The 21,390-nt window shown below is 41.0% G+C and overlaps 1 protein-coding gene across 26 annotated transcripts in view; it reads right to left on the bottom strand.

Moving 5' to 3' along the window:
• Positions 1-21,390, bottom strand: part of LOC129821430 (E3 ubiquitin-protein ligase MYCBP2) — a 294,275-nt gene that overhangs the window by 237,407 nt on the left and 35,478 nt on the right. For all 26 annotated transcript variants that reach the window (XM_055879088.1, XM_055879085.1, XM_055879096.1 and 23 more), the window contains exons 4-6: positions 16,770-16,923; positions 8,168-8,364; positions 1,488-1,730 (exon numbers count right to left, since the gene is read on the bottom strand). In XM_055879088.1, the coding sequence (XP_055735063.1) occupies positions 1,488-1,730; positions 8,168-8,364; positions 16,770-16,923 (594 nt within the window). The remainder of the gene's footprint in view (positions 1-1,487; positions 1,731-8,167; positions 8,365-16,769; positions 16,924-21,390) is intronic.

Here is a 21,390-nt window from a genome sequence, read left to right on the forward strand (position 1 = left end):
AAAGAAATGCCACCCCACACCATGACTGACCCACCGCCAAACCGGTCATGCTGGAGGATGTTGCAGGCAGCAGAACGTTCTCCACGGCGTCTCCAGACTCTGTCACGTCTGTCACATGTGCTCAGTGTGAACCTGCTTTCATCTGTGAAGAGCACAGGGCGCCAGTGGCGAATTTGCCAATCTTGGTGTTCTCTGGCAAATGCCAAACGTCCTGCACGGTGTTGGGCTGTAAGCACAACCCCACCTGTGGACGTCGGGCCCTCATACCACCCTCATGGAGTCTGTTTCTGACCGTTTGAGCAGACACATGCACATTTGTGGCCTGCTGGAGGTCATTTTGCAGGGCTCTGGCAGTGCACCTCCTTGCACAAAGGCGGAGGTAGCGGTCCTGCTGCTGGGTTGTTGCCCTCCTACGGCCTCCTCCACGTCTCCTGATGTACTGGCCTGTCTCCTGGTAACGCCTCCATTTTCTGGACACTACGCTGACAGACACAGCAAACCTTCTTGCCACAGCTCGCATTGATGTGCCATCCTGGATGAGCTGCACTACCTGAGCCACTTGTGTGGGTTGTAGACTCCGTCTCATGCTACCACTAGAGTGAAAGCACCGCCAGCATTCAAAAGTGAGCAAAACATCAGCCAGGAAGCATAGGAACTGAGAAGTGGTCTGTGGTCACCACCTGCAGAACCACTCCTTTATTGGGGGTGTCTTGCTAATTGCCTATAATTTCCACCTTTTGTCTATTCCATTTGCACAACAGCATGTGAAATGTATTGTCAATCAGTGTTGCTTCCTAAGTGGACAGTTTGATTTCACAGAAGTGTGATTGACTTGGAGTTACATTGTGTTGTTTAAGTGTTCCCTTTATTTTTTTGAGCAGTCTATATTCCCTCAATGATGTATGGTCCACTGTGTCAGCACTATGGGGCATCAACAATCAACCTCAGAAATGAGAGAATAATTATGGTGTCAAATATTTTATTTCATCTACTACTTTAGTACAGCAAAGTGCCATTATGGAGTCTCCTCTTATCAACCAACTGGGGCAGTAACTGTAACATTTGCCTATGAGAAATGTGTTTGAAATGTTTAAGTTCGGACTCAACCTATGGCTGTGTGATCAAAAGTCAATGGAAGGAAAACACAATGCTTTGTAAGAATTTCGGTATGATGAAGTCTTATTTAGTATGTGCTGTAATCTACTTTTCACTTCAACAAGCATACGATCTTTAAAAGAAGCGGTACAGAGTCATAAAAAAACAGCTGTAGAAGAACATTGCGTTACAAAAATGCTTTAAAAACCTTTCTATATAAACTGGCAAAGAAACTATGAGGACTATACCTGCAGTGCGCAATGATGTGTCACTTCTGTAGCCGGAGCCCACTATGTAGAGGCTGGCCTTGCAGAGAAGGTAGCATATACGCTCTCTCTCACGTACACACACACACACACACACATCAACCCACCTTCCTACACCCCACGTACCCTGACAGTGCCGCTGTAGCCGGAGCCCACTTTGTAGAGGCCGTCCTTGCAGAGCAGGTAGAGGAAGGAGCCATCGGTCTGCAGCAGGCAGCGCTCATCCTCGTCGATCGTCACCTCCTTCAACACCCACTTGTTCATCAGCGCCACCCGCTTGATGCCGTTGCCGAACCAGTCCTGGATCTGGATCTTGCCCACCAGCACAGCCTGCACGCTCCTCTGTAGCGCGTTCAGAATGGTCGGCACCTGGGACGAAGAGGAGGGAAGAATTAAGATTAAGAAAGAAGAAGAATTAATGGAAATTTACTAATAGAAATGGGAGACTATGAAGTGGACTTTTGGCCTTTTTTGACTGTGGAGCGTTTGGTAGAAAGGTCTGGTTTGTTATCAGGGCTCACGTAGTCACATTTTGCAACCCTTTCACTAGAGAAAAACCCATTCTGATTGTATAACATTTAAAATTACAAATTTAAAATGTTATTATAGAGTTAGCAATCTAGCTAATGTGTTTTCATTTTCCTCTTCTTCAGGTGAATTAGCCCCACGTTATATTAGTGAACATAAAAATGTAGACAAATTCTGCTCAATTTAAGCCAAAAAAAAATCAGAACCTTCACTATATATAAACAAAAGTATGGACACACCTTCAAACTAGTGGATTTGGCTATTTCAGCCACACCTGTTGCTGTGTTGCTGACAGGTGTATAATATCAAGAACACAGAAATACAATCGTAATAGTCAAACATTGGCAGTAGAATGGCCTTAAAGAGCTCAGTGACTTTCAATGTGGCACAGTTATAGGATGCCACCCTTCCAACAAGTCAGTTCGTCAGATTTCTGCCCTGCTAGAGCTGCCCCTGTCAACTGTAAGTGCTGTTATTGTGAAGTGGAAACGTCTAGGAGCAACAACAGCCCAGCCGCGAAGTGGTAGGCCACACCAGCACTCGGTGGTCCCATTCTGTGAGCTTAAGAGTGTGGAGCGTAAAATTTGTCTTTCCTCGGTTGCAACACTCACTACTGAGTTCCAAACTGCCTCTAGAAGCAACATCAGCACAATAACTGTTAGTTGGGAGCTTCATGAAATAGGTTTCCATGGCTGAGCAGCCGTACACAAGTCTAAGATCACCATGCTGAATGCCAAGCGTCGGCTGGAGTGGTGTAAAGCTCACCTCCATTGGACTCCGGAGCAGTTGAAACGCGTGTGATGAATCACGCTTCACCATCAGGCAGTCTGATGGACGAATCTGAGTTTGGCGGATGCCAGGAGAACACTACCTGCCCCAATGTATAAGTGCCCACTGTAAAGTTTGGTGGAGTAGGAACAATGGTCTGGGGCTGTTTTTCCAACTTTGTGGCAACAGTTTGGGGAAGGTCCTTTCCTGTTTCAGCATGACAATGCCCCTGTACACAAAGCATGGTCCATTCAGAAATGGTTTGTCGAGATCTGTGTGGAATAACTTTACTGGCCTGAACAGAGCCCTGACCTCAATCCCATCGAACACCTTTGGGATGAATTTAACGCCAACTGCGAGCCAGGCTAATCGCACAACATCAGTGCCCAACTGCTTTGGCCTTACATTTTCATTGAACCAGACATTGTAGAGTCTTCTGGTGACAATGGTGTGGAAGAAACAGTGTCGTTGTCACGGAGGAAGTTGATTGAGTTTGTAAATCAGTGGAATGCCCTGTGGAAGCAGAGATTTCCAAATGCAAAGCTAGTCCAAAAAGAGAACACAGAAAGAAGGCTGTTGTATAAAACGCTTGTCTCTGGATTACATCTTCAAACTAAGGGCAACCATGGCATCGATGACAGCGGGAGAAGCATTCATCCATGTATACTGGGAAGAGTCTAGCTAACTTTTCAGATATTATTGCTACCCAACGGCGTTCCGTACACATTTTGCGTAACCGCAGCATTTAAACGAGGCTGTAGCGACTGTGTTGGCATTAAAATCAGGGGTGTAAGCTACATTTCTATTCAAGCGTTGATTGACATGGTAATGGACCAATAGTATGAGAAAAGATGAAAAAAAAACATACCTCTGATGCTGTACATTACATTGTGACGTGTACCAACGTAACATACGGCATTATGAAACTCATTGTGTGGAGTACAGCGTCTTTCCACCAGGGGTTAGCGCTTCTCTTGCAAATTAAAAACATGCTTAACCATATACACTTCGTTATTCACGATTTAAATGAACATTAGTTTTAATATTATTATTGGTAATAGTAAAACACATTTTTCATGAGTAAGGTGCTAATGGCAATTCGGTCATCAATAACAAACATTGAATCAATCAATTCCATAAGACTTTGATGTGCAGAATCTTAAAAGGAATACCGCTGCACCATCCTCTGACCTGCATTTACACAAGCAAACCCATCACCTTCTCACAAAGAGCTTTCTTTTTTTTGCTGTGGCAACCTATTTAGGACAGTTGTGTTCAATAATTGTGAAATCTCACGTGCAGGTCAGTAACGCATATCCTAAATTCTATTCAACTTAACAAATCACATGCGCTAACCAAAATTGAGACGCAACATTCCAGTGTGCCGCTCTTTCTGCTCTTGATTGTGCGTAGGTAAAGAAAACAAACGTAACTCCTTAAAAAGACAGCATGACACCAAACTGCAATAGTTACTGTATGAACTATGTGGAACGTGTTTGGACCATTGGCTTCCCTGTAAACAGGTACCGACAGGAGGCACGAGCCACCTCCCTAAGGCTCTTCCCTGCCTTCACCTCCTGTAGCTGTTCAGGGGTGTAGTGGTGCGGTTTCTTGGGCTCGTCAGGCCTTTCCCTTTCCAGACATTTCCTGTCATAATACAATTAAACAGGTTTTTTTGTGTTCATGCAACATACTTTATTAAGATCGTGCAAAGGAAACGGACACACAAATGTGAATATGATTTCCATGTAATCCAACATAACGTTATTGCATATTTCAGGGAAAGAGCAGGTGTTCTTGTACACTCAGTGTATATGGATGGAGTGGGAGGACAAGAGGTGAGTTGGTGTTACTACGGCTTCATTTCTTTTTTATATTAATATCGCTGCTTTATACAGTAATTTACTAACATTTAGTGGTTTATAAAAGTATTTCTCCCATGCGATTGGAAGTTATAATATTAACCCTAGTCATTCGCATGCTTCGTTCATTAACATTATACAAAAGTAACATGTTCCTTCATCTCTCTGAACAGATTCACATACATCCCTTCTGAAAATAAAGTTCCCTACTTTGTGTAACTCGTATTAAACGGTATATATGTATCAAGACATTATCAATGGTGAGTGTAAAGTTAATTACACGTGAATTCATTAATATTTAATTCAATCAAGTGTATTTTTCATTACTGCATGCCATCATGACGCTCAAAAGCAGCGACAGCCGCTGTTTACTTCTAAAAAAGAAAACCCCTATTCAAATTTGACACAAACCTTCAAATAGGTATGTAATGAGACATTATATAAACACTTTATAGTGTTTTGACACTAAGTTTGACAAATCGGTTGAAAAAAGCAGTTTCCCAACACGACACATCTTCCCCTATCACTATCATTCAGTGGCCTTCGCTTCCCGCGCCACCATTTTTAAAAAGACCCGGCGGAGCTCCATTGCCTTCTTCAATCATGCAGAGACGGGTAGCGTGGAGGTCTCGTCATTGATTTTGCTGGAAAGGGAAGAAATTGTGCTTCACAATGGTATGAATATCAACCAGTTGAACTGGAAGTATTGCATTTTTTTGGAGCTAAAATAAGGTCAAGTGTACGGAACACCGTTAGGTAGCCGTATACAGTTGAAGTCGGAAGTTTACATACACCTTAGCCAAATACATTTAAACTCCATTATTCACAATTCCTGACATTTAATCCTAGTCAAAATTCTCTGTCTTAGGTCAGTTAGGATCACCACTTTACTTTAATGAGAAATGTCAGAATAATAGTAGAAAGAACGATTTATTTCAGCTTTTATTTATTTCATCACATTCCCAGTGGGTTAAAAGTTTACATACACTCAATTAGTATTTGGTAGCATCGCCTTTAAATTGTTTACTTGGGTCAAACATTTAGGGTAGCCTTCCACAAGCTTCCCACAATAAGTTGGGTGAATTTTGGCCCATTCCTCCTGACAGAGCTGGTGTAACTGAGTCAGGTTTGTAGGCCTCCTTGCTCACACATGCTTTTCAGTTCTGCCCACAAATTTTCTATAGGATTGAGGTCAGGGCTTTGTGATGGCCACTCCAATACCTTGACTTTGTTGTCCTTAAGCCATTTTGACACAACTTTGGAAGTATGCTTGGGGTATTTGTCCATTTAGAAGACCCATTTGCAACCAAGCTTTAACTTTCAGACTGATGTCTTGAGATGTTGCGTCAATATATGCACATATTTTCCCACCTCATGATGCCATCTATTTTGTGAAATGCACCAGTCCCTCCTGCAGCAAAGAACCCCCACAACATGATGCTGCCACCCCAGTGCCTCACGGTTGGGATGGTGTTCTTGAGCTTACAAGCATCCCCCATGTGCAGATACTAACCGTAGTCTGGCTGTTTTATGGCGGTTTTGGAGCAATGGCATCTTCCTTACTGAGCGGCCTTTCAGGTTATGTCGATATAGGACTCGTTTTACTGTGGATATAGATACTTTCGTACCTGTTTCCTCCAGGATCTTCACAAGGTCCTTTGCTGTTGTTCTGGGATTGACTTTTCGCACGGAAGTATGTTCATCTGTAGGAGACAGAATGAGTCTCCTTCCTGAGCGGTATGACGGCGGCGTGGTCCCATGGTGTTTATACTTGCGTACTATTGTTTGTACAGATGAACGTGGTACCTTCAGGCGTTTGGAAATTGCTCTCAAGGATGAATCAGACTTGTGGTCTACAATTTTTTTTTTTTGGTATTGGCTGATTTCTTTTGATTTTCCTATGATGTCAAGCAAAGAGGCCCTGAGTTTGAAGGTAGGCCTTGAAATACATCCACAAGTACACCTCCAATTGACTCAAATTATGTCAATTAGCATATCAGAAGCTTCTAGAGCAATGACATCCTTTTCTGGAATTGTCCACGCTGTTTAAAGGCACAGTCAACTTAGTGTATGTAAACTTCTGACCCACTGGAATTGTGATAGATTATTTCACTTATAATTCACTGTCTATAAACAATTGTTGGACAAATTACTTTACTTGTCATGCACAAAGTAGATGTCCTAGCTGACTTGTCAAAACTACAGTTTGTTGAGTGGTTGAAAAACAAGTTTTAAATGACTCCAACCTAAGTTTATGTAAACTTCCAACTTCAACTTTACGTTTCAAATTTTGCCAGAAAGTCGTTTTCATTGCAAGTTTGCGCGTACTGTTAGCTAACGTTAGCTGGCTGGCTCAGTAGCTAACGTTACGTGTATGATCTGTGCAGGAGCTCTAGAAAGTTGGATGACGTTCAAATTTAGCTTTTTTGAATGCGGCATTAGTTGGGAATATGGTTCATTGTTTAGCTAGCTAGCTACATGTCTAAACAAAAAAGACTCCACTACGCAAGTAACCATTTCACTGTACCGTGTACACCTTCTGTATCCTGTGCATGTTACAAATAAACAGATTTTATTTGATATAGTGTGTGTTTACCAGAGACAGTAATATGAAGAACATGACCTGGACCAAAGTCAGATTAGGATATAGGCCAAGGACTAGATAAAGTTCCTCTACTTTCACCACTTTTAGTCTTGCAATCTTTGGTTGTTAACTACACTGTGAATCATTAAAGAGATGGGTGGGGCTTAGGCTTAAGAGGCTGTGAACAATGGTGAATGGGTGTAGACAAAGAAGAGCTCTCCAGTAGGTGTACCAAAACATTCAAAGGCCATTTTCCCAAAAGCGGGGTTTCAAGTTTATCAACTTCCAAATCAAAATTACTTTCTCATCCTTCCTCAACTGGAGTGTATGATATACCATTTTCTAGCTCTGAGTCTCCTTTTATCCAATGTAAAAAACTAAATTTATAAAGTTGCTACATAAGATTAATTCACATATTTTTTTTTAAGAAAAACAAACTCATCCCTGTGCACTTTTACCACCCTGTGAAGTTAAAATCATAATTTATTTAATCTGTAGCCTAAAAAATTTTGCATTATTTTCCAGGTCACAGTGAGAAAACCATACAACATAGCATCGCATAACTGCATTTTGACATCGACATGGTTATTCTAACAATATCTGCGCATAAAACCGTTTCCATCGCAATGGTCGCATAACTAACTCCGACACAAAGATCCCACCACGACGAAACAACAAATTGTCTGTTGACATTTACAAAATTGTATCGACACTTGCTGTTTTCATCACACCTGTCGTGATATATTTTTTATATGGCATGACTTTATTCGCATTAAAAGGTTGGATAAAACATGGTTACAGACAGACAAATGCACACACAAACAGTATCGCTCAAACACACAAATATTCGAAACTTAATTGCCGGAAGAATGCGGGCGGGGTAACATAAGAGGGTGGGAAACAGAAGCTTGACATTTTCTCCAAAGTAATTTCTGCTCTCCTTCAGAGCTCCAGATGCTGCCGCCTTGAGACAGTCTGGTGGTGTGAAGCAGGTTTAACCAGTCTAACCTGAGTGGGGAAGTGTGTTGAATCGTTTTGAGCTGTGTGGCACAGCGTCGTCTCACCTGGATAGTCTGGCAGGCGTGACTGCCGTTGTTGGTGAGAATGGCGGAGACAGCCTGCAGGGTCTTGCCCGTGTCTCCCCAGGACACCACCAGGCTGAAGAGGCAGGCACAGGACAGGGCGGTGAGGGCCTGCCCCGTGGGGTCGTTCATCCCCGTGCTGCGTACTGTCGTCTCCAGCAGCAGTTGGAACAGAGACTCTGTAGGGAGAATATAGAGGGTTAGGAGGGGCTGTGTGTGTGTGTGTGTGTGTGTGTGTGTGTGTGTGTGTGTGTGTGTGTGTGTGTGTGTGTGTGTGTGTGTGTGTGTGTGTGTGTGTGTGTGTGTGTGTGTTTACCTGTGTCTGCACAAGCAAGTGTGTGTTTGCGTGCATGCCTGTGTGTGTCTTGGTCTATTTGCGCGTCTGAATGTATACATGCATTGTGCGTGTCTGCCCATGCATGTGTGTGCTAGTAATAGAGCTCTGTAAATATACTGTGTGTATACACTACCGTTCAAAAAGGTTAGGGTCATTTAGAAATGTTATTTTTGAAAGTAAAGCAAAAAAAAAATGTACATTAAAATAACATCAAATTGATCAGAAATACAGTGTAGACATAGTTAATGTTGTAAATGACTATTGTAGCTGCAAACGGCTGATTTTCAATGGAATACCAACATAGGCGTACAGAGGCCCATTATCAGCAACCATTAATCCTGTGTTCCAATGGCATGTTGTGTTAGCTAATCCAAGTGTATCATTTTAAAAGGTTAATTGATCATTAGAAAACCCTTTTGCAATTATGTTAGCACAGCTGAAAACTGTTCTGCGAATTAAATAAAACTGGCCTTCTTTAGACTAGTTGAGTATCTGGAGCATCAGCATTTGTGGGTTCGATTAGAGGTTCAAAATGGCCAGAAACAAAGAGATTCTCTAAAACTCGTCAGTCTATTCTTGTTCTGAGAAATGAAGGCTATTCCATGTGAGAAATTGGCCGTCTGGAGAAGGGTAAAGACAATCACGAGAAAAATGTGTATATATTGTGTAATCGTGTCAAAGAACTTGAGAACAGAAGTAGAAGAAATAGGGTGAGATTGGTTAATCTGAAAGAGGCGTGAGGCTGGTGGTGGACTCATCTTGTGTGCAGAAAATCATGGCAGAAGGATTTGATGACAGGGACGAATTTGAACGAACCCATCGTTGTTTAACCATGCCTGACGAGAATAGGCCCCCGAGAATGGTTCTCATCCGACCCTACGATCTACAGCCTGGGGGAAGGTACTTAAATCAGCGAAAGGCTGTTGTTGGGAAGGCCGCCGGCTGTCTTTTTTCCCGGAACCTTTCCAAGTAACTGGCAATGAAGAGGAAGAAGTTTGCAACGGCGAAGAAACACCACGAGAAGAACGCCAGGCACACTGGCATTCCCAGCGACCCTGCTCTTTATTTGGAAGGGAAATAAAATGATTGTCAAGGACAATGTGGAGGCTGAGAGATTCTTGCTAGAGCAAGGAGTTTGGCCTAGATAACGACGAGACAAGGTAAAATACAAGTTCAATTGGATGCCGTTTACTATACAAATTAAGGTAGCCTATGTGTTTGCGGGACTAATTTATCCTTTCAAGCGCCTCACGGGCCATTAGGAATCTTTTAGTTGAGAGTGCAGGTTATCTTCTGCGGGTTCAAATACAGTTCTGTGATGATTGACTCATTGCGAAGCAACGTTACGTTCCTAGTTGCTTTGTCTTGTTTTATTTTGGGATTTGTTTTCTCTGTTTATTTACACTGTTTTATTGTACAGCTGGAGCATATATTGTGAAATGTTATATAATGATGTTCATTAGAGTTGTCAACTGTGTTAAAATGGGACACTTGTTGCTCACAGGCTATAACTACTCAGCGCAAATATGGATAATGGTTATGTAAACATAATACCGGAATATAAACGGTTCTGGTAACCAAGAGAAGAGGAAAAAGATCGACATATTTAAAATCAAAGCAGGCGGATAATTGTGTTCATACAGGAATCACAATTAACAGATAGCGGCACTAAAATGTTGACGCTGGGTTGCATAAGTTTATCATAGCTCATTTCATTCAAAACAAAAATGGGGTGATTATTCTGATGAGCAAAATACTTCAAATGTTTCAATGTTGAAGCAACACTGATGAGTACGGCAGGCGCATCTGCATTGAGGCTCTTATAAATGGGATTACGGTAGTGTTATGCAACATATATGCTCCCAAACAAGGAGAACCCAGATTTTTTTCACGAGGTCAACGTTATACTGGGAAATACGGAGGGGCAGATCATCCTTGCTGGACATTTTAACCAAGTGATGGACATGACTAATATAAGTAAATCTACAGGTAACTCCACACCAAAGAATAGACTTGCAACACATATGCTAGCAGAATGTGGGCCTTACAGACATATGGAGATGAGTCCATCCTAATGATAGAGAATATATTCTTCTCCCACTGTCATAAGACACACTCCAGAATATATTTATTCTTGATATCTAATTTCATGGTAAATGGGATTACTTGCCAGATTGGTCCCATTGCCCTCACATGTCATGCTATAGTAAAGTTACATGTTGATATAAACTGTGAGGAAGGGTAGATTTAGACAACACCATGCTACAATCCCGTGCTTCTACACCTGCATTCTAGCTGTTTGGGGTTTTAGGCTGGGTCTCTGTACAGCACTTCGAGATATTAGCTGATGTACGAAGGGCTATATAAAATAAACTTGATTGATATTACAAGATGAGATATTTAGCCAATCACTAGCAGATGATCTTAGATCCTTTTTTGAGATCAACATAGGCTCAACTGAAAAGGATTCCACAGAATGGGAAACCTCTAAAGCATATATTAGTGGGAAAATTATAGCACACGTGTCCAAAAAGAGAGAGGGGGGGTGAAGCAGTAAAAAGATTAGAAACTGGGGTGTGCAGGACATTTGAAAGTGCCTGTAAATTTAAATTTCAGTTGCACGAAATGTATAACAAAATGGCAGAATATGCACTGTTTAGACTTTTTTTATGAGGGAGGTGAGAAGACAGGCAACTAAAACTGCAGAACACACTTGGCGTAATTCCAGCAATTAAGAAGAGCAATAAGATGGTGACCTCATCCAAAGAGATAAACAGTGTGTTTCAATGTTTTTATAAAGATTTATATACATTCTTCTGTTCAGCGAGTCCCATAGATATGGATGCTTTATTGTCTGGTTTTGAACTACCTAGATTATCAGATAGCAAGGTGGAGGACCTGGACTGTACTGGTTAGAGCCGCCATTTTATCTATGAAAGCAGGGAAATCACCTAGGCTGGATGGCCTTCCAGTAAAATATTATAAAACTACAGTACGAGTCAAAAGTTGGGACACACCTACTCATTCAAGGGTTTTTCTTAATTTTTTATATTTTCTACATTGTGGAATAATAGTGAAGACATCACAACTATGAAATAACACATGGAATCCACACTTTGCCTTGATAACTTTGCGCACACTTTGCTTTCTGTCAACCAGTTTCATGAGGTAGTCACCTGGAATGCAACTCAATTAACAGGTGTCCCTTCTTAAAGTTAATCTGTGGAATTTCTTAACTTCTTAATGTGCAGGAGCCAATCAGTTGTGTTGTGACAAGGTAGGGGTGGTATACAATAGGTGTCCAAACTTTAACAGGTACTGTATACTGACATTATTGTACCTGTATTGACAGTGGTTAAACCTGGAGGCATTTAAAAATGTCTCCCTTCCGCACACCTTTAATGAGGCTTTGATATCGCTGATTCCTAAAAAGGACAGAGATACTACAGAACCTGGGAATTTTAGAGCTATCAGCCTACTTAATGTGAATTGCAAGATTCTTACTAAGACCCTTGCGATACGCTTATAGAAGGCACTACCTAATATTATACTTAGTGACAAATTAGGATTTATTAAGAACCTCAACTGAATATATGAGGAGGCACTTACATCAAATGTGGTTAAACCGCTCAAATACAGTTTCTACCGCTGCTGTCTCAGATGCTGAGAAGGTATGTGTTAGGGTAGAGTGGGCTTTTCTCTTAAGAACCTTATAAAAATGTATAGGGAGGCAGAGTGATATTGGTGCTAAAAATGATGTCGATATGAGTGTTCAGAAATGTTACAAATGTAGGATTATTTATTTAGTTAGTGCCAAACCTCTACCTTCTTGAGGCGTTTTACTGATTGGTAATGAAGCCAGCAGGGCTGAATGACCTGATATAGATCTGGATAAATACTTACACCCAGTAGTTAAAACCTTTTAGGGATAGGGGGCAGCATTTTCACTTTGGATGAATAGCGTGCCTAAATTGAACTGCCTCCTACTCTGTCCCAGACGCTAATATATGCATATTAGTATTACTATTGGATAGAAAACACTCTGAAGTTTCTAAAACTGTTTGAATGATGTCTGTGAGTATAACACAACGCATATGGCAGGCAAACTTCCAAACAGGAAGTGGAAATTCTGAGGCTGGTTGTTTTTCCAACTCTTCACCTATTCAAATCCCAGGAAGATATGGATTTGTTTGCACTTCCTACGCCTTCCACTAGATGTCAACAGTCGGTAGAACATTGAATGAAGTTTATACGGAAGAGAGGGGAATGAGTCAGTGGTCTGGCAGATTGCCAGTTCCTGGTCACGCGCTTTCCTCATGATATCGCCTTGCGTTCCATAACTTCTACAGACATGAAGGAATGCTGCGGTTGGAACGTTATTGGATATATATGATAACAACATCCTGAAGATTGATTCTCTACTTAGTTTGACAAATTTATTCGACCTGTGATATAACTTTTTGAAGTTTTCGTCCGACGTTATGCGTGACTTGCACGAGCGTTTGGACACATGTACTTCACATGCTAGCAAAGGTAGATACTTGGACATAAGTAATGGACATTATCGAAAAAAATAACGATTTATTGTGGAACTAGGATTCCTTGGAGTGCATTCTGATGAAGATGATCAAAGGGAATATTTATGATGTAATTTCGTATTTCTGTTGACTCCAACATGGCAGAGAAACGTTGTTAAATCTCAGCGCCGTCTCAGATTATTGCATGGCATGCTTTTTACAAAGTTTTTTTTTAATCTGACACAGCGGTTGCATTAAGAACAAGTGTATCTTTAATTATATGTAAAACATGTATCTTTCATCAAAGTGTATGATGAGTATTTCTGTTATTAGATGTTGCTCTCTGCAATTTCTCTGGATATTTTGGAGGCATTTCTGAACATGGCGCCAATGTAAACTAAGATTTTTGGATATAAATATGCACATTATCGAACAAAAAATACATGTATTGTGTAACATGATGTCCTATGAGTGTCATCTGATGAAGATCATCAAAGGTTAGTGATTCATTTTCTCTATTTCTGTATGTGACTCCTATCTTTGGCTAGGAAAATGGCTGTGATTTTTTAACTTGGTGGTGATCTAACATAATCATATGTTGTGTTTTCGCTGTAAAGCATTTTTTTGTTTTTTGTTTTGTTTGTTTTTTAATCGGACACGATGGGTAGATTAACAAGATGTTTATCTTTCATTTGCTGTATTGAACTTGTTAATGTGTGAAAGCTACATATTTCTAAAATATTTTAGAATTTCCTGCGCTGCCTTTTCAGCGGAATGTTGTGGGGGGGGGGGGGTTCCGCTAGCGGAACGTGTGTCCTAGAAAGGTTAAAGTTCCATTCAAATACAATTTTGAATTTTTGTAATACCTTTGGCCATACCCATTCCGAACCATGCTGGTGCTTCTTTGAGCTAGCATCTGCTGAGACCGACAGGTTGTGAGAGGGGGTCACTTTTCCATGCCTCGTCTGAGGCTTTGCATGATTGGGCATCTTATGTTTTGCTGATAAAAGAGACGTATTAACTTCTAACTCACTTTTGAAAAACAGGTTTAAGTGTTTATGGATTATTATATTTTTATCAATTTAGTTGGTAGAGCATGGCTCTTGCAACGCCAGGGTTGTGGGTTCGATTCCCACGGGGGGCCAGTACAAAAAAAGTAAGAATGTATGTACTTGTAAGTCGCTCTGGATAAGAGCGTCTGCTAAATGACTTAAATGTAAATGTATTATTATGTTTTATTTGTATAATTGTTAACCTGTTGGGGATGGGGGCGCTGTTTAGACTATTTATGCTAATTTGGCTAATTTTTTAAACGGCTTCCCACAAAATCCTTGATCGTACAATATGCATATTATTATTATTATTGGATAGAAAACAGTCTATAGTTTCTATAGGAGTTGAAATTTTGTCTCTAAGTGGAACAGAGCCCATTCTACAGCAATTTCCCTGACATGGAGTCAGATTTGAGAAATGTTGGCCACTCTTCTGAAGTCAGTTATAAGGGCACTGTCGTTGCTATGACTATACGGACACTTCTTACGTCTTCCCCTGGATGCCTTTACGTGATGACGATTCCAACGGGGTCGATTGCGCGTTCACAGGCCCTACAAATGAAAAAACCCTGAAGCTAGTCATTCTTTGGGAGCTGCGTCATGAGCCTAGAGGACACCGGCGCGCACCTGTTCCAAGCGTTAGTTTAGCCTGTTATATTTCTCCGGTCATCTTTTCACTCGTTATAGGAGTTAAAAACATCATAAGGTAGTTAATTTAAAGCGTTTTATAGCAATTTATATCCGTTTAGTGCGATTTTGGGACATTTATTTTTGCAACGATGTGAAAAGTTGGGCACGCTTTTCAGTTCATCCCGAACGCAGTTGACATTTCCACATGGCAAGAGGACAGCTTTCCACCAAAAGACGATTTCTCCCAAGAAAGGATCCTTTGCCCAAGATACTGATGGAAGAACAGCTCAAGGTAGGACATTTTTATTATGATAAATCGTGTTTCTGTCTAAACATTTTAGTGGCTTAGGACGCCATGTTTTTTGACGTAGCTTCGCTTGGCGCAAACTGTATTGAAAAGTAAGGATAAATTAAAAAATGTAATAACGCAATTGTATTAAGAATTAAATTGTCTATCAATCCCTGTCCACCCTATATTTTTTAGTCACGTTTATGAGTATTTATGTATAAGAGTAGATCACTGTCTAAGTGGCGCAAGGACTTTTTCTTTACCAGCTTGTCTACATTTCACATTGTCTAACCATGATTTTGGTGGCTAAATATAAACATTTTCGATCAAACTGTATATGCATGTTGTAATGTGATGTTACAGGAGTGTCATCGGAAGAATTCTGAGAAGGTTAGTGAAAAAATTAATATCTTTTGGCGATGTTGACTTTTATCGCTCACTTTGGCTAGAATCAATGCTGGGCTGCTAATTGCTATGTGCTAAGCTAATATAACGATTTATTGTGTTTTCGCTGTAAGACACTTAGAAAATCTGAAATATTGTCTGTATTCACAGGATCTGTGTCTTTCGATTCGTGTATGCTGTGTATTTTTACGAAATGTTTGATGATTAGTAGTTAGGTAAACACGTTGCTCATTGTAATTATTCTAGTCCATTTGTGATGGTGGGTGCAATTGTAAACTATGCCATCTACCTGAAATATGCACTTTTTTCTAACAAAACCTATCCTATCCCATACCATAAATATGTTATCAGACTGTCATCTGATGAGTTTTTTTGTTGGTTAGGGGCTATAAATATCTTAGTTTAGCCGAATTGGTGATGGCTACTGGTGTTGGTGGACAAATAAAAGATGGTGGATTATGCTAATGTGTTTTTAGGTAATAGATGTACATCTTTACATATTGTGTCTTCCCTGTAAAACATTTTAAAAATCGGAAATGTTGACTGGATTCACAAGATCTGTGTCTTTCATTAGCTGTATTGGACTTTAATGTGTGAAAGTTAAATATTTAAAAAAAATATTTTTTTTGAATTTCGCGGCACTGGTTTTTCAGTGGGGGGGGGGGGGGGGGGGGGTGTGCCGCTAGCGCCACGCTGATCCTAGACAGGTTAAGATAACTTGTTGATAGAGTAACTGAAATATCTGGTGGTGGCACATGGAATTGCAGGACTGATTATGGCAAGTCAGTTTATATTTTGGCTTGGCTAGCTAACTAATATGATTTGAATGATGCAGCAACACCAAATCAACAGCATCAGGTTTTTAGCTCCCTGGCCCAGTTCCCAGAGAGAAGTGGACTGCGGTGTGCTGGGATGAAGAGGCTCACTTCATCTGGGGCTTTTCTGGACCACTGCTGAGATGTGGTGGTCTTACTGGCGCTTTTACAGTCACTGAAGCATCAACGATGTGGGTGCTACATGTCAGTAGTGGACGATCCAGCCTGCCTACCTATGGAGGAGTTGTGACTATCAAAAGATGAAGAGTTGCACATTGAGGGGCTCTGTGGCCAGTGTGCCAGATGTCTCTACCTCCCTGCCTGGCTTTACCATCTATGCGCCCTCTTCTCAAGATAATACCTTTTGGAACATCTGAAGATGTAGAAGACCATCGCCCAAATACCTATATTTGTTTTGTTAATTTGTTTTTGGTATATTTTGTTTTTAAAGTGACTGAGATTATACTTGTAATGAAAGCGCTATATAAAATAAATATATTAGTAGTAGTAGTAGCAGTAATCGTTTTATTAGTACTCACCCAGTACATCAGGAGGTTCCGTCTGGAAGCCCTCTGGTTGTTGTCCCTGCAGCATATGCAGCAGGGCCTGAAGGCTGCGCAGACACAGGGAAGGGTGGGAGAACCGTGTCTCCTTGATCAGCTCAAACACCCCACACAGACCGATGCCAATGATCTAGAGAGAGACACACACAATACAGTTATCAGATAGCTATAAACTACAACAGACAGAACTCAACATACCACACACCAAAGAGGCTTAACTTCTTATGGCTGCAGGGGCAGTATTGAGTAGCTTGGATGAAAGGTGCACAGAGGTGCCCATATTAAACAGCCTGCTCCTCAGTCCCAGTTGCTAATATATGCATATTATTCATATTGGATATAAAACACTCTGAAGTTTCTAAAACTGTTTGAATTATGTCTGTAGTATAACATAACTCATATGGCAGGCAAAAACCTGAGAAGTTCCACTTCCTGTTTGAATTTTTTCTGAGGTGGCAGATTGTCAACCAAGCTCTCAATGAAATTACAGCGAGATATGGATGAGTTTTTACTTCCTATGGCTTCCACTAGATGTCAACAGTCAACAGAACGTTGTCTGATGACTAATGTGAAGGGGAGCCAAAGGAGACAGGAATGAGTATTCACTGCCACGAGCTGATCACGCATTCACCTTCACATGAGGACGTCCGTTCCACCGCTCTTCTGAAGTCTATCTAATTCTCCGGTTGGAACGTTATTCAAGATGTATGTTAACAACATTCTAAATATTGATTCAGTACATCGTTTGACATGTTTCTACTAACTGTTACGGAACTTTTGGACATTGTCACGTTATAGTGGACGCGCTTTGTGACTTTGGAATTGTTTACCAAAGGCGCTAACCAAAGTAGCTAATTGGACATAAATAACGGACATTATCGAACAAAATCAAGCATTTATTGTGGACCTGGGATTCCTAGGACTGCATTCTGATGAAGTTCATCAAAGGTAAGGAAACATTTATCATGTATTTTCTGGTTTCTGTTGACCCCAACATGGCGGCTAATTTGGCTATTGTTCTGAGCTCCGTCTCAGATTATTGCATGATTTGCTTTTCCGTAAAGTTTTTTTGAAATCTGACACAGCGGTTGCATTAAGGAGAGGTATATCTATAATTCCATGTGTATAACTTGTATTATGATCTACATTTATGATGAGTATTTCTGTTGAAACGATGTGGCTATGCAAAATCACTTTTTGGAACTAGTGAATGTAACGCGCCAATGTAAACTCAGATTTTTTGTTATAAATATGAACTTTATCAAACAAACAATGCATTGATTGTGTAACATGAAGTCCTATGAGTGTCATCTGATGAAGATAAAAGGTTAGTGATGAATTTTATCTCTATTTCTGCTTTTTGTGACTGCTATATTTCACTGGGAAAATGGCTGTGCTTATTGTGGTTTTGTGGTGACCTAACATAATCGTTTGTAGTGCTTTCACTGAAAAGCATATTTGAAATCGGACACTTTGGTGGGATTAACAACAAGATTACCTTTAAAATGATATAAGACACATGTTTGAGGAATTTTAATTATGAGATTTATGTTGTTTGAATTTGGCGTCCTGCACTTTCTCTGGCTGCTGTAATATCGATCCCGGTAGCGGGATGCAGCCATAAGAAGTTTTAAAGACTCAACATAGCCCAGTGCCAACGATCTAGAGAGAAAGGAAGTCGCTGGTACTACCTCAGCTAAAACCCAGAGAGGTTAAGCCTAAATAACACTCAACCCACAAAACTAGGCTAGAAAATAGTTTTCAAAACACACACATTCGCATTTATTGGGTTCTATACAGGCATGAGTTTTATTAATCGGAGGGTTACGCAAAGGATCAAATGGACTGCTGCGCTCTCCTATTATCCCTGTCCCCTTCCGAACATCCAACCCACGTCTTCTTTATTAGGCCCTAACGGACGAAAATGGATTGAGACAGGGAGGACCATCTACCTGACATAAAAATGTTCATATCTGTTGCAAAACATTTTGTTACAGTTTACTCTAATGAACTTGACCCCAGAGAACATTCGGTTTCCTCTACTAGGCTCCGAGCCTGAACATTCTGTACAGTGTGGGCATTACAGCCAAGTTTAACATCCATTCTGATCAGTCTATAACGATAGCTTCCCTCTGAGAGGGTTAGTTAAACGTAACGATTTGGCCTAGAAAGCCTTGCCTCTCAGGGTTGCCTGTTAAATCTGTTATAAGGCAGTCCCAAATAGCATCTTACTCCCTAAATTGTGCACTACGTTTGACCAGAGCCCGATTGGAATCCTTATGGTCCCTGCTCAAAAGTAGTGCACATCATATGGAATAGGGTGCCATTTGGTACCCTAAGTAAAGAAAAAGTTAGAGTGTGTCCTCATCAGCGTGAGAAGCTTGTTTTTGTTCGTCCTTATTGGTTCATTAATTGGCCCGTTCCGCTACAGAATGAGGTAGAAGAGTATTATAATATATTTTATTGGATAAATGGAGGGAATATTTTATTGTGTCCAAGGTTCAGCTATGATTGAGGTGGAAATTAAGTCGCATTTAAGGAAAGTTTTGGAACTTGCAGGCCCAGCAGTTATAGCAAAAGTTAATCTATACAGAACCTTGGTATTACCATTCAGATCACTATAATGTTGATCTCATGGATTGTCAGTCCTTTAGAGAGTGGTTACTTTTCTACGGCCCCATCCCTCAGCTTTATAGTATACCAGGCTGCCGTTTTGTTGTTTTTAGAAACAGCCAATATAACATAGGCTAACTTTCTATCCAACCACCATAGAACATCTGATCATATTTCAGTTGTATCAAATAGAGAGTAGCCTATTATGCAATCAATATAATTAAGCTATCTGTCAGTTTGTCAAATTTCTGCCCTGCTAGAGTTGCCCCTGTCAACTGTAAGTGCTGTTACTGTGAAATGGAAACGTCTATGAGCAACGACGAGTGGTAGTGGTAGGCCACACAAGCTCACAGAACGGGAACTCTAAAAGCTAAAGCGTGTAAAAATCATCTGTCCTAGGTCGCGACACTCACTACTGAGTTCCAAATTGCCTCGAAGCAACATCAGCACAAGAACTGTTCGCCAGGATTATCATGAAATGGGTTTCCATTGCCAAGCAGCCGCACACAAGCCTAAGATCACAATGCCAAGCGTCGGCTGGAGTGGTGTAAAGCTCACCTCCATTGGACTCTGGAGCAGTGGAAACGCGTTCTCTGGAGTAAAGAATCCCGGTTTAACATCTGGCAGTCTGACGGATGTACCTGGGTTTGGCGTATGCCAGGAGAACGCTACCTGCCCCAATGCATAGTGCCAACTGTAAAGTTTGGTGGAGGAGTAATAAATGGTCTGGGGCTTTTTTTTCATGGTTCAGGCTAGGCCGCTTAGTTCCAGTGAAGGGAAATCTTAACTCTACACCATACAATGACATTCTAGATGATTCTGTGCTTTGGGGCAAGAGTTTGTACAAGGACCTTTCCTGTTTCAGCATGACAATGCCCAAGTGCACAACGCGAGGTCCATACAGAAATGGTTTGTCGAGATCGGTGTGGAAGAACTTGACTGGCCTGCACAAAGCCGTGACCTCATCGTACACCTTTGGAATGAATTGGATTGCCAACTGCGAGCCAGGCCTAATCGGCACCCAACCTCACTAATGCTCGTGGCTGAATGGAAGCAAGTCCCTGCAGCAATGTTCCAACATCCAGTGGAAAGCCTTCCCAGAAGACTGGAGGCTGATATAGGAGCAAATGGGGGACCAACTCCATATCAATGCCCATGACTTTGGTATGAGATGTTCATGATACTTTTGGTCATGAAGGAAGGTGTATTCTACATGAAAAAGAAAAAAGAAAAGAAAAGAGCCATCCTCCTGCATCTCACATATGCCTGTAGTTAGAGAGCTCTGCCTGCTGTACTCGTGAGGCAAACTCCAGGATGAAGTGTCATGCACTCCACCCCTCCTGCCAATTACCTGTAATACACTACATAGATGAAAGGGACTTCCTCACCCACTGGAGACTTGAAGACACCCTCATCCAGAGAGCTGTGCATGTCAGTGTGCTAGACAGCCAAATCCTTAGACTTGGGCAAATAGACCATATAAATACATGCAATTGAAGTTAGGTGTGCATGAAAAGCAATGCACAACTTTGGATGGCTTACATCCTCATTATTATTTGACATATTCCGCTCACTCTAGTGCAGACTGCCCAAACTTTTTTGTACTGCAACACTATTTTAATGAGTTCCCAATGCATTTCAATGGCAATAAAAGTGCCATAGACTTACATTGGAAGAATATGGAAATGTGGGCATGCAACTAACAACTAACATTGATATGTACAGACTGACCCAACTTCGATTGCTTGCATTCAGAATTTTTAATAGTAACTCAAACCGTTCAAGCTAGAAACACTAAACCAACTTCATGTTCAGGCTATCCTTACTTCAAATTCATAAACACTTGTATCAACTATAACTACTATAACTACATAAATGTGGATAAATTCACATAGCATTATTATTGTATTTCCACCTGGCTCTAGCGCTTAAACGACTGAAGCTATTAACACAACTTCCAAATGTGCAGATTGACCTAACTTAG

This window comes from Salvelinus fontinalis, chromosome 23, assembly GCF_029448725.1.
Source record: "Salvelinus fontinalis isolate EN_2023a chromosome 23, ASM2944872v1, whole genome shotgun sequence".
Classification (NCBI taxonomy): domain Eukaryota; kingdom Metazoa; phylum Chordata; class Actinopteri; order Salmoniformes; family Salmonidae; genus Salvelinus; species Salvelinus fontinalis.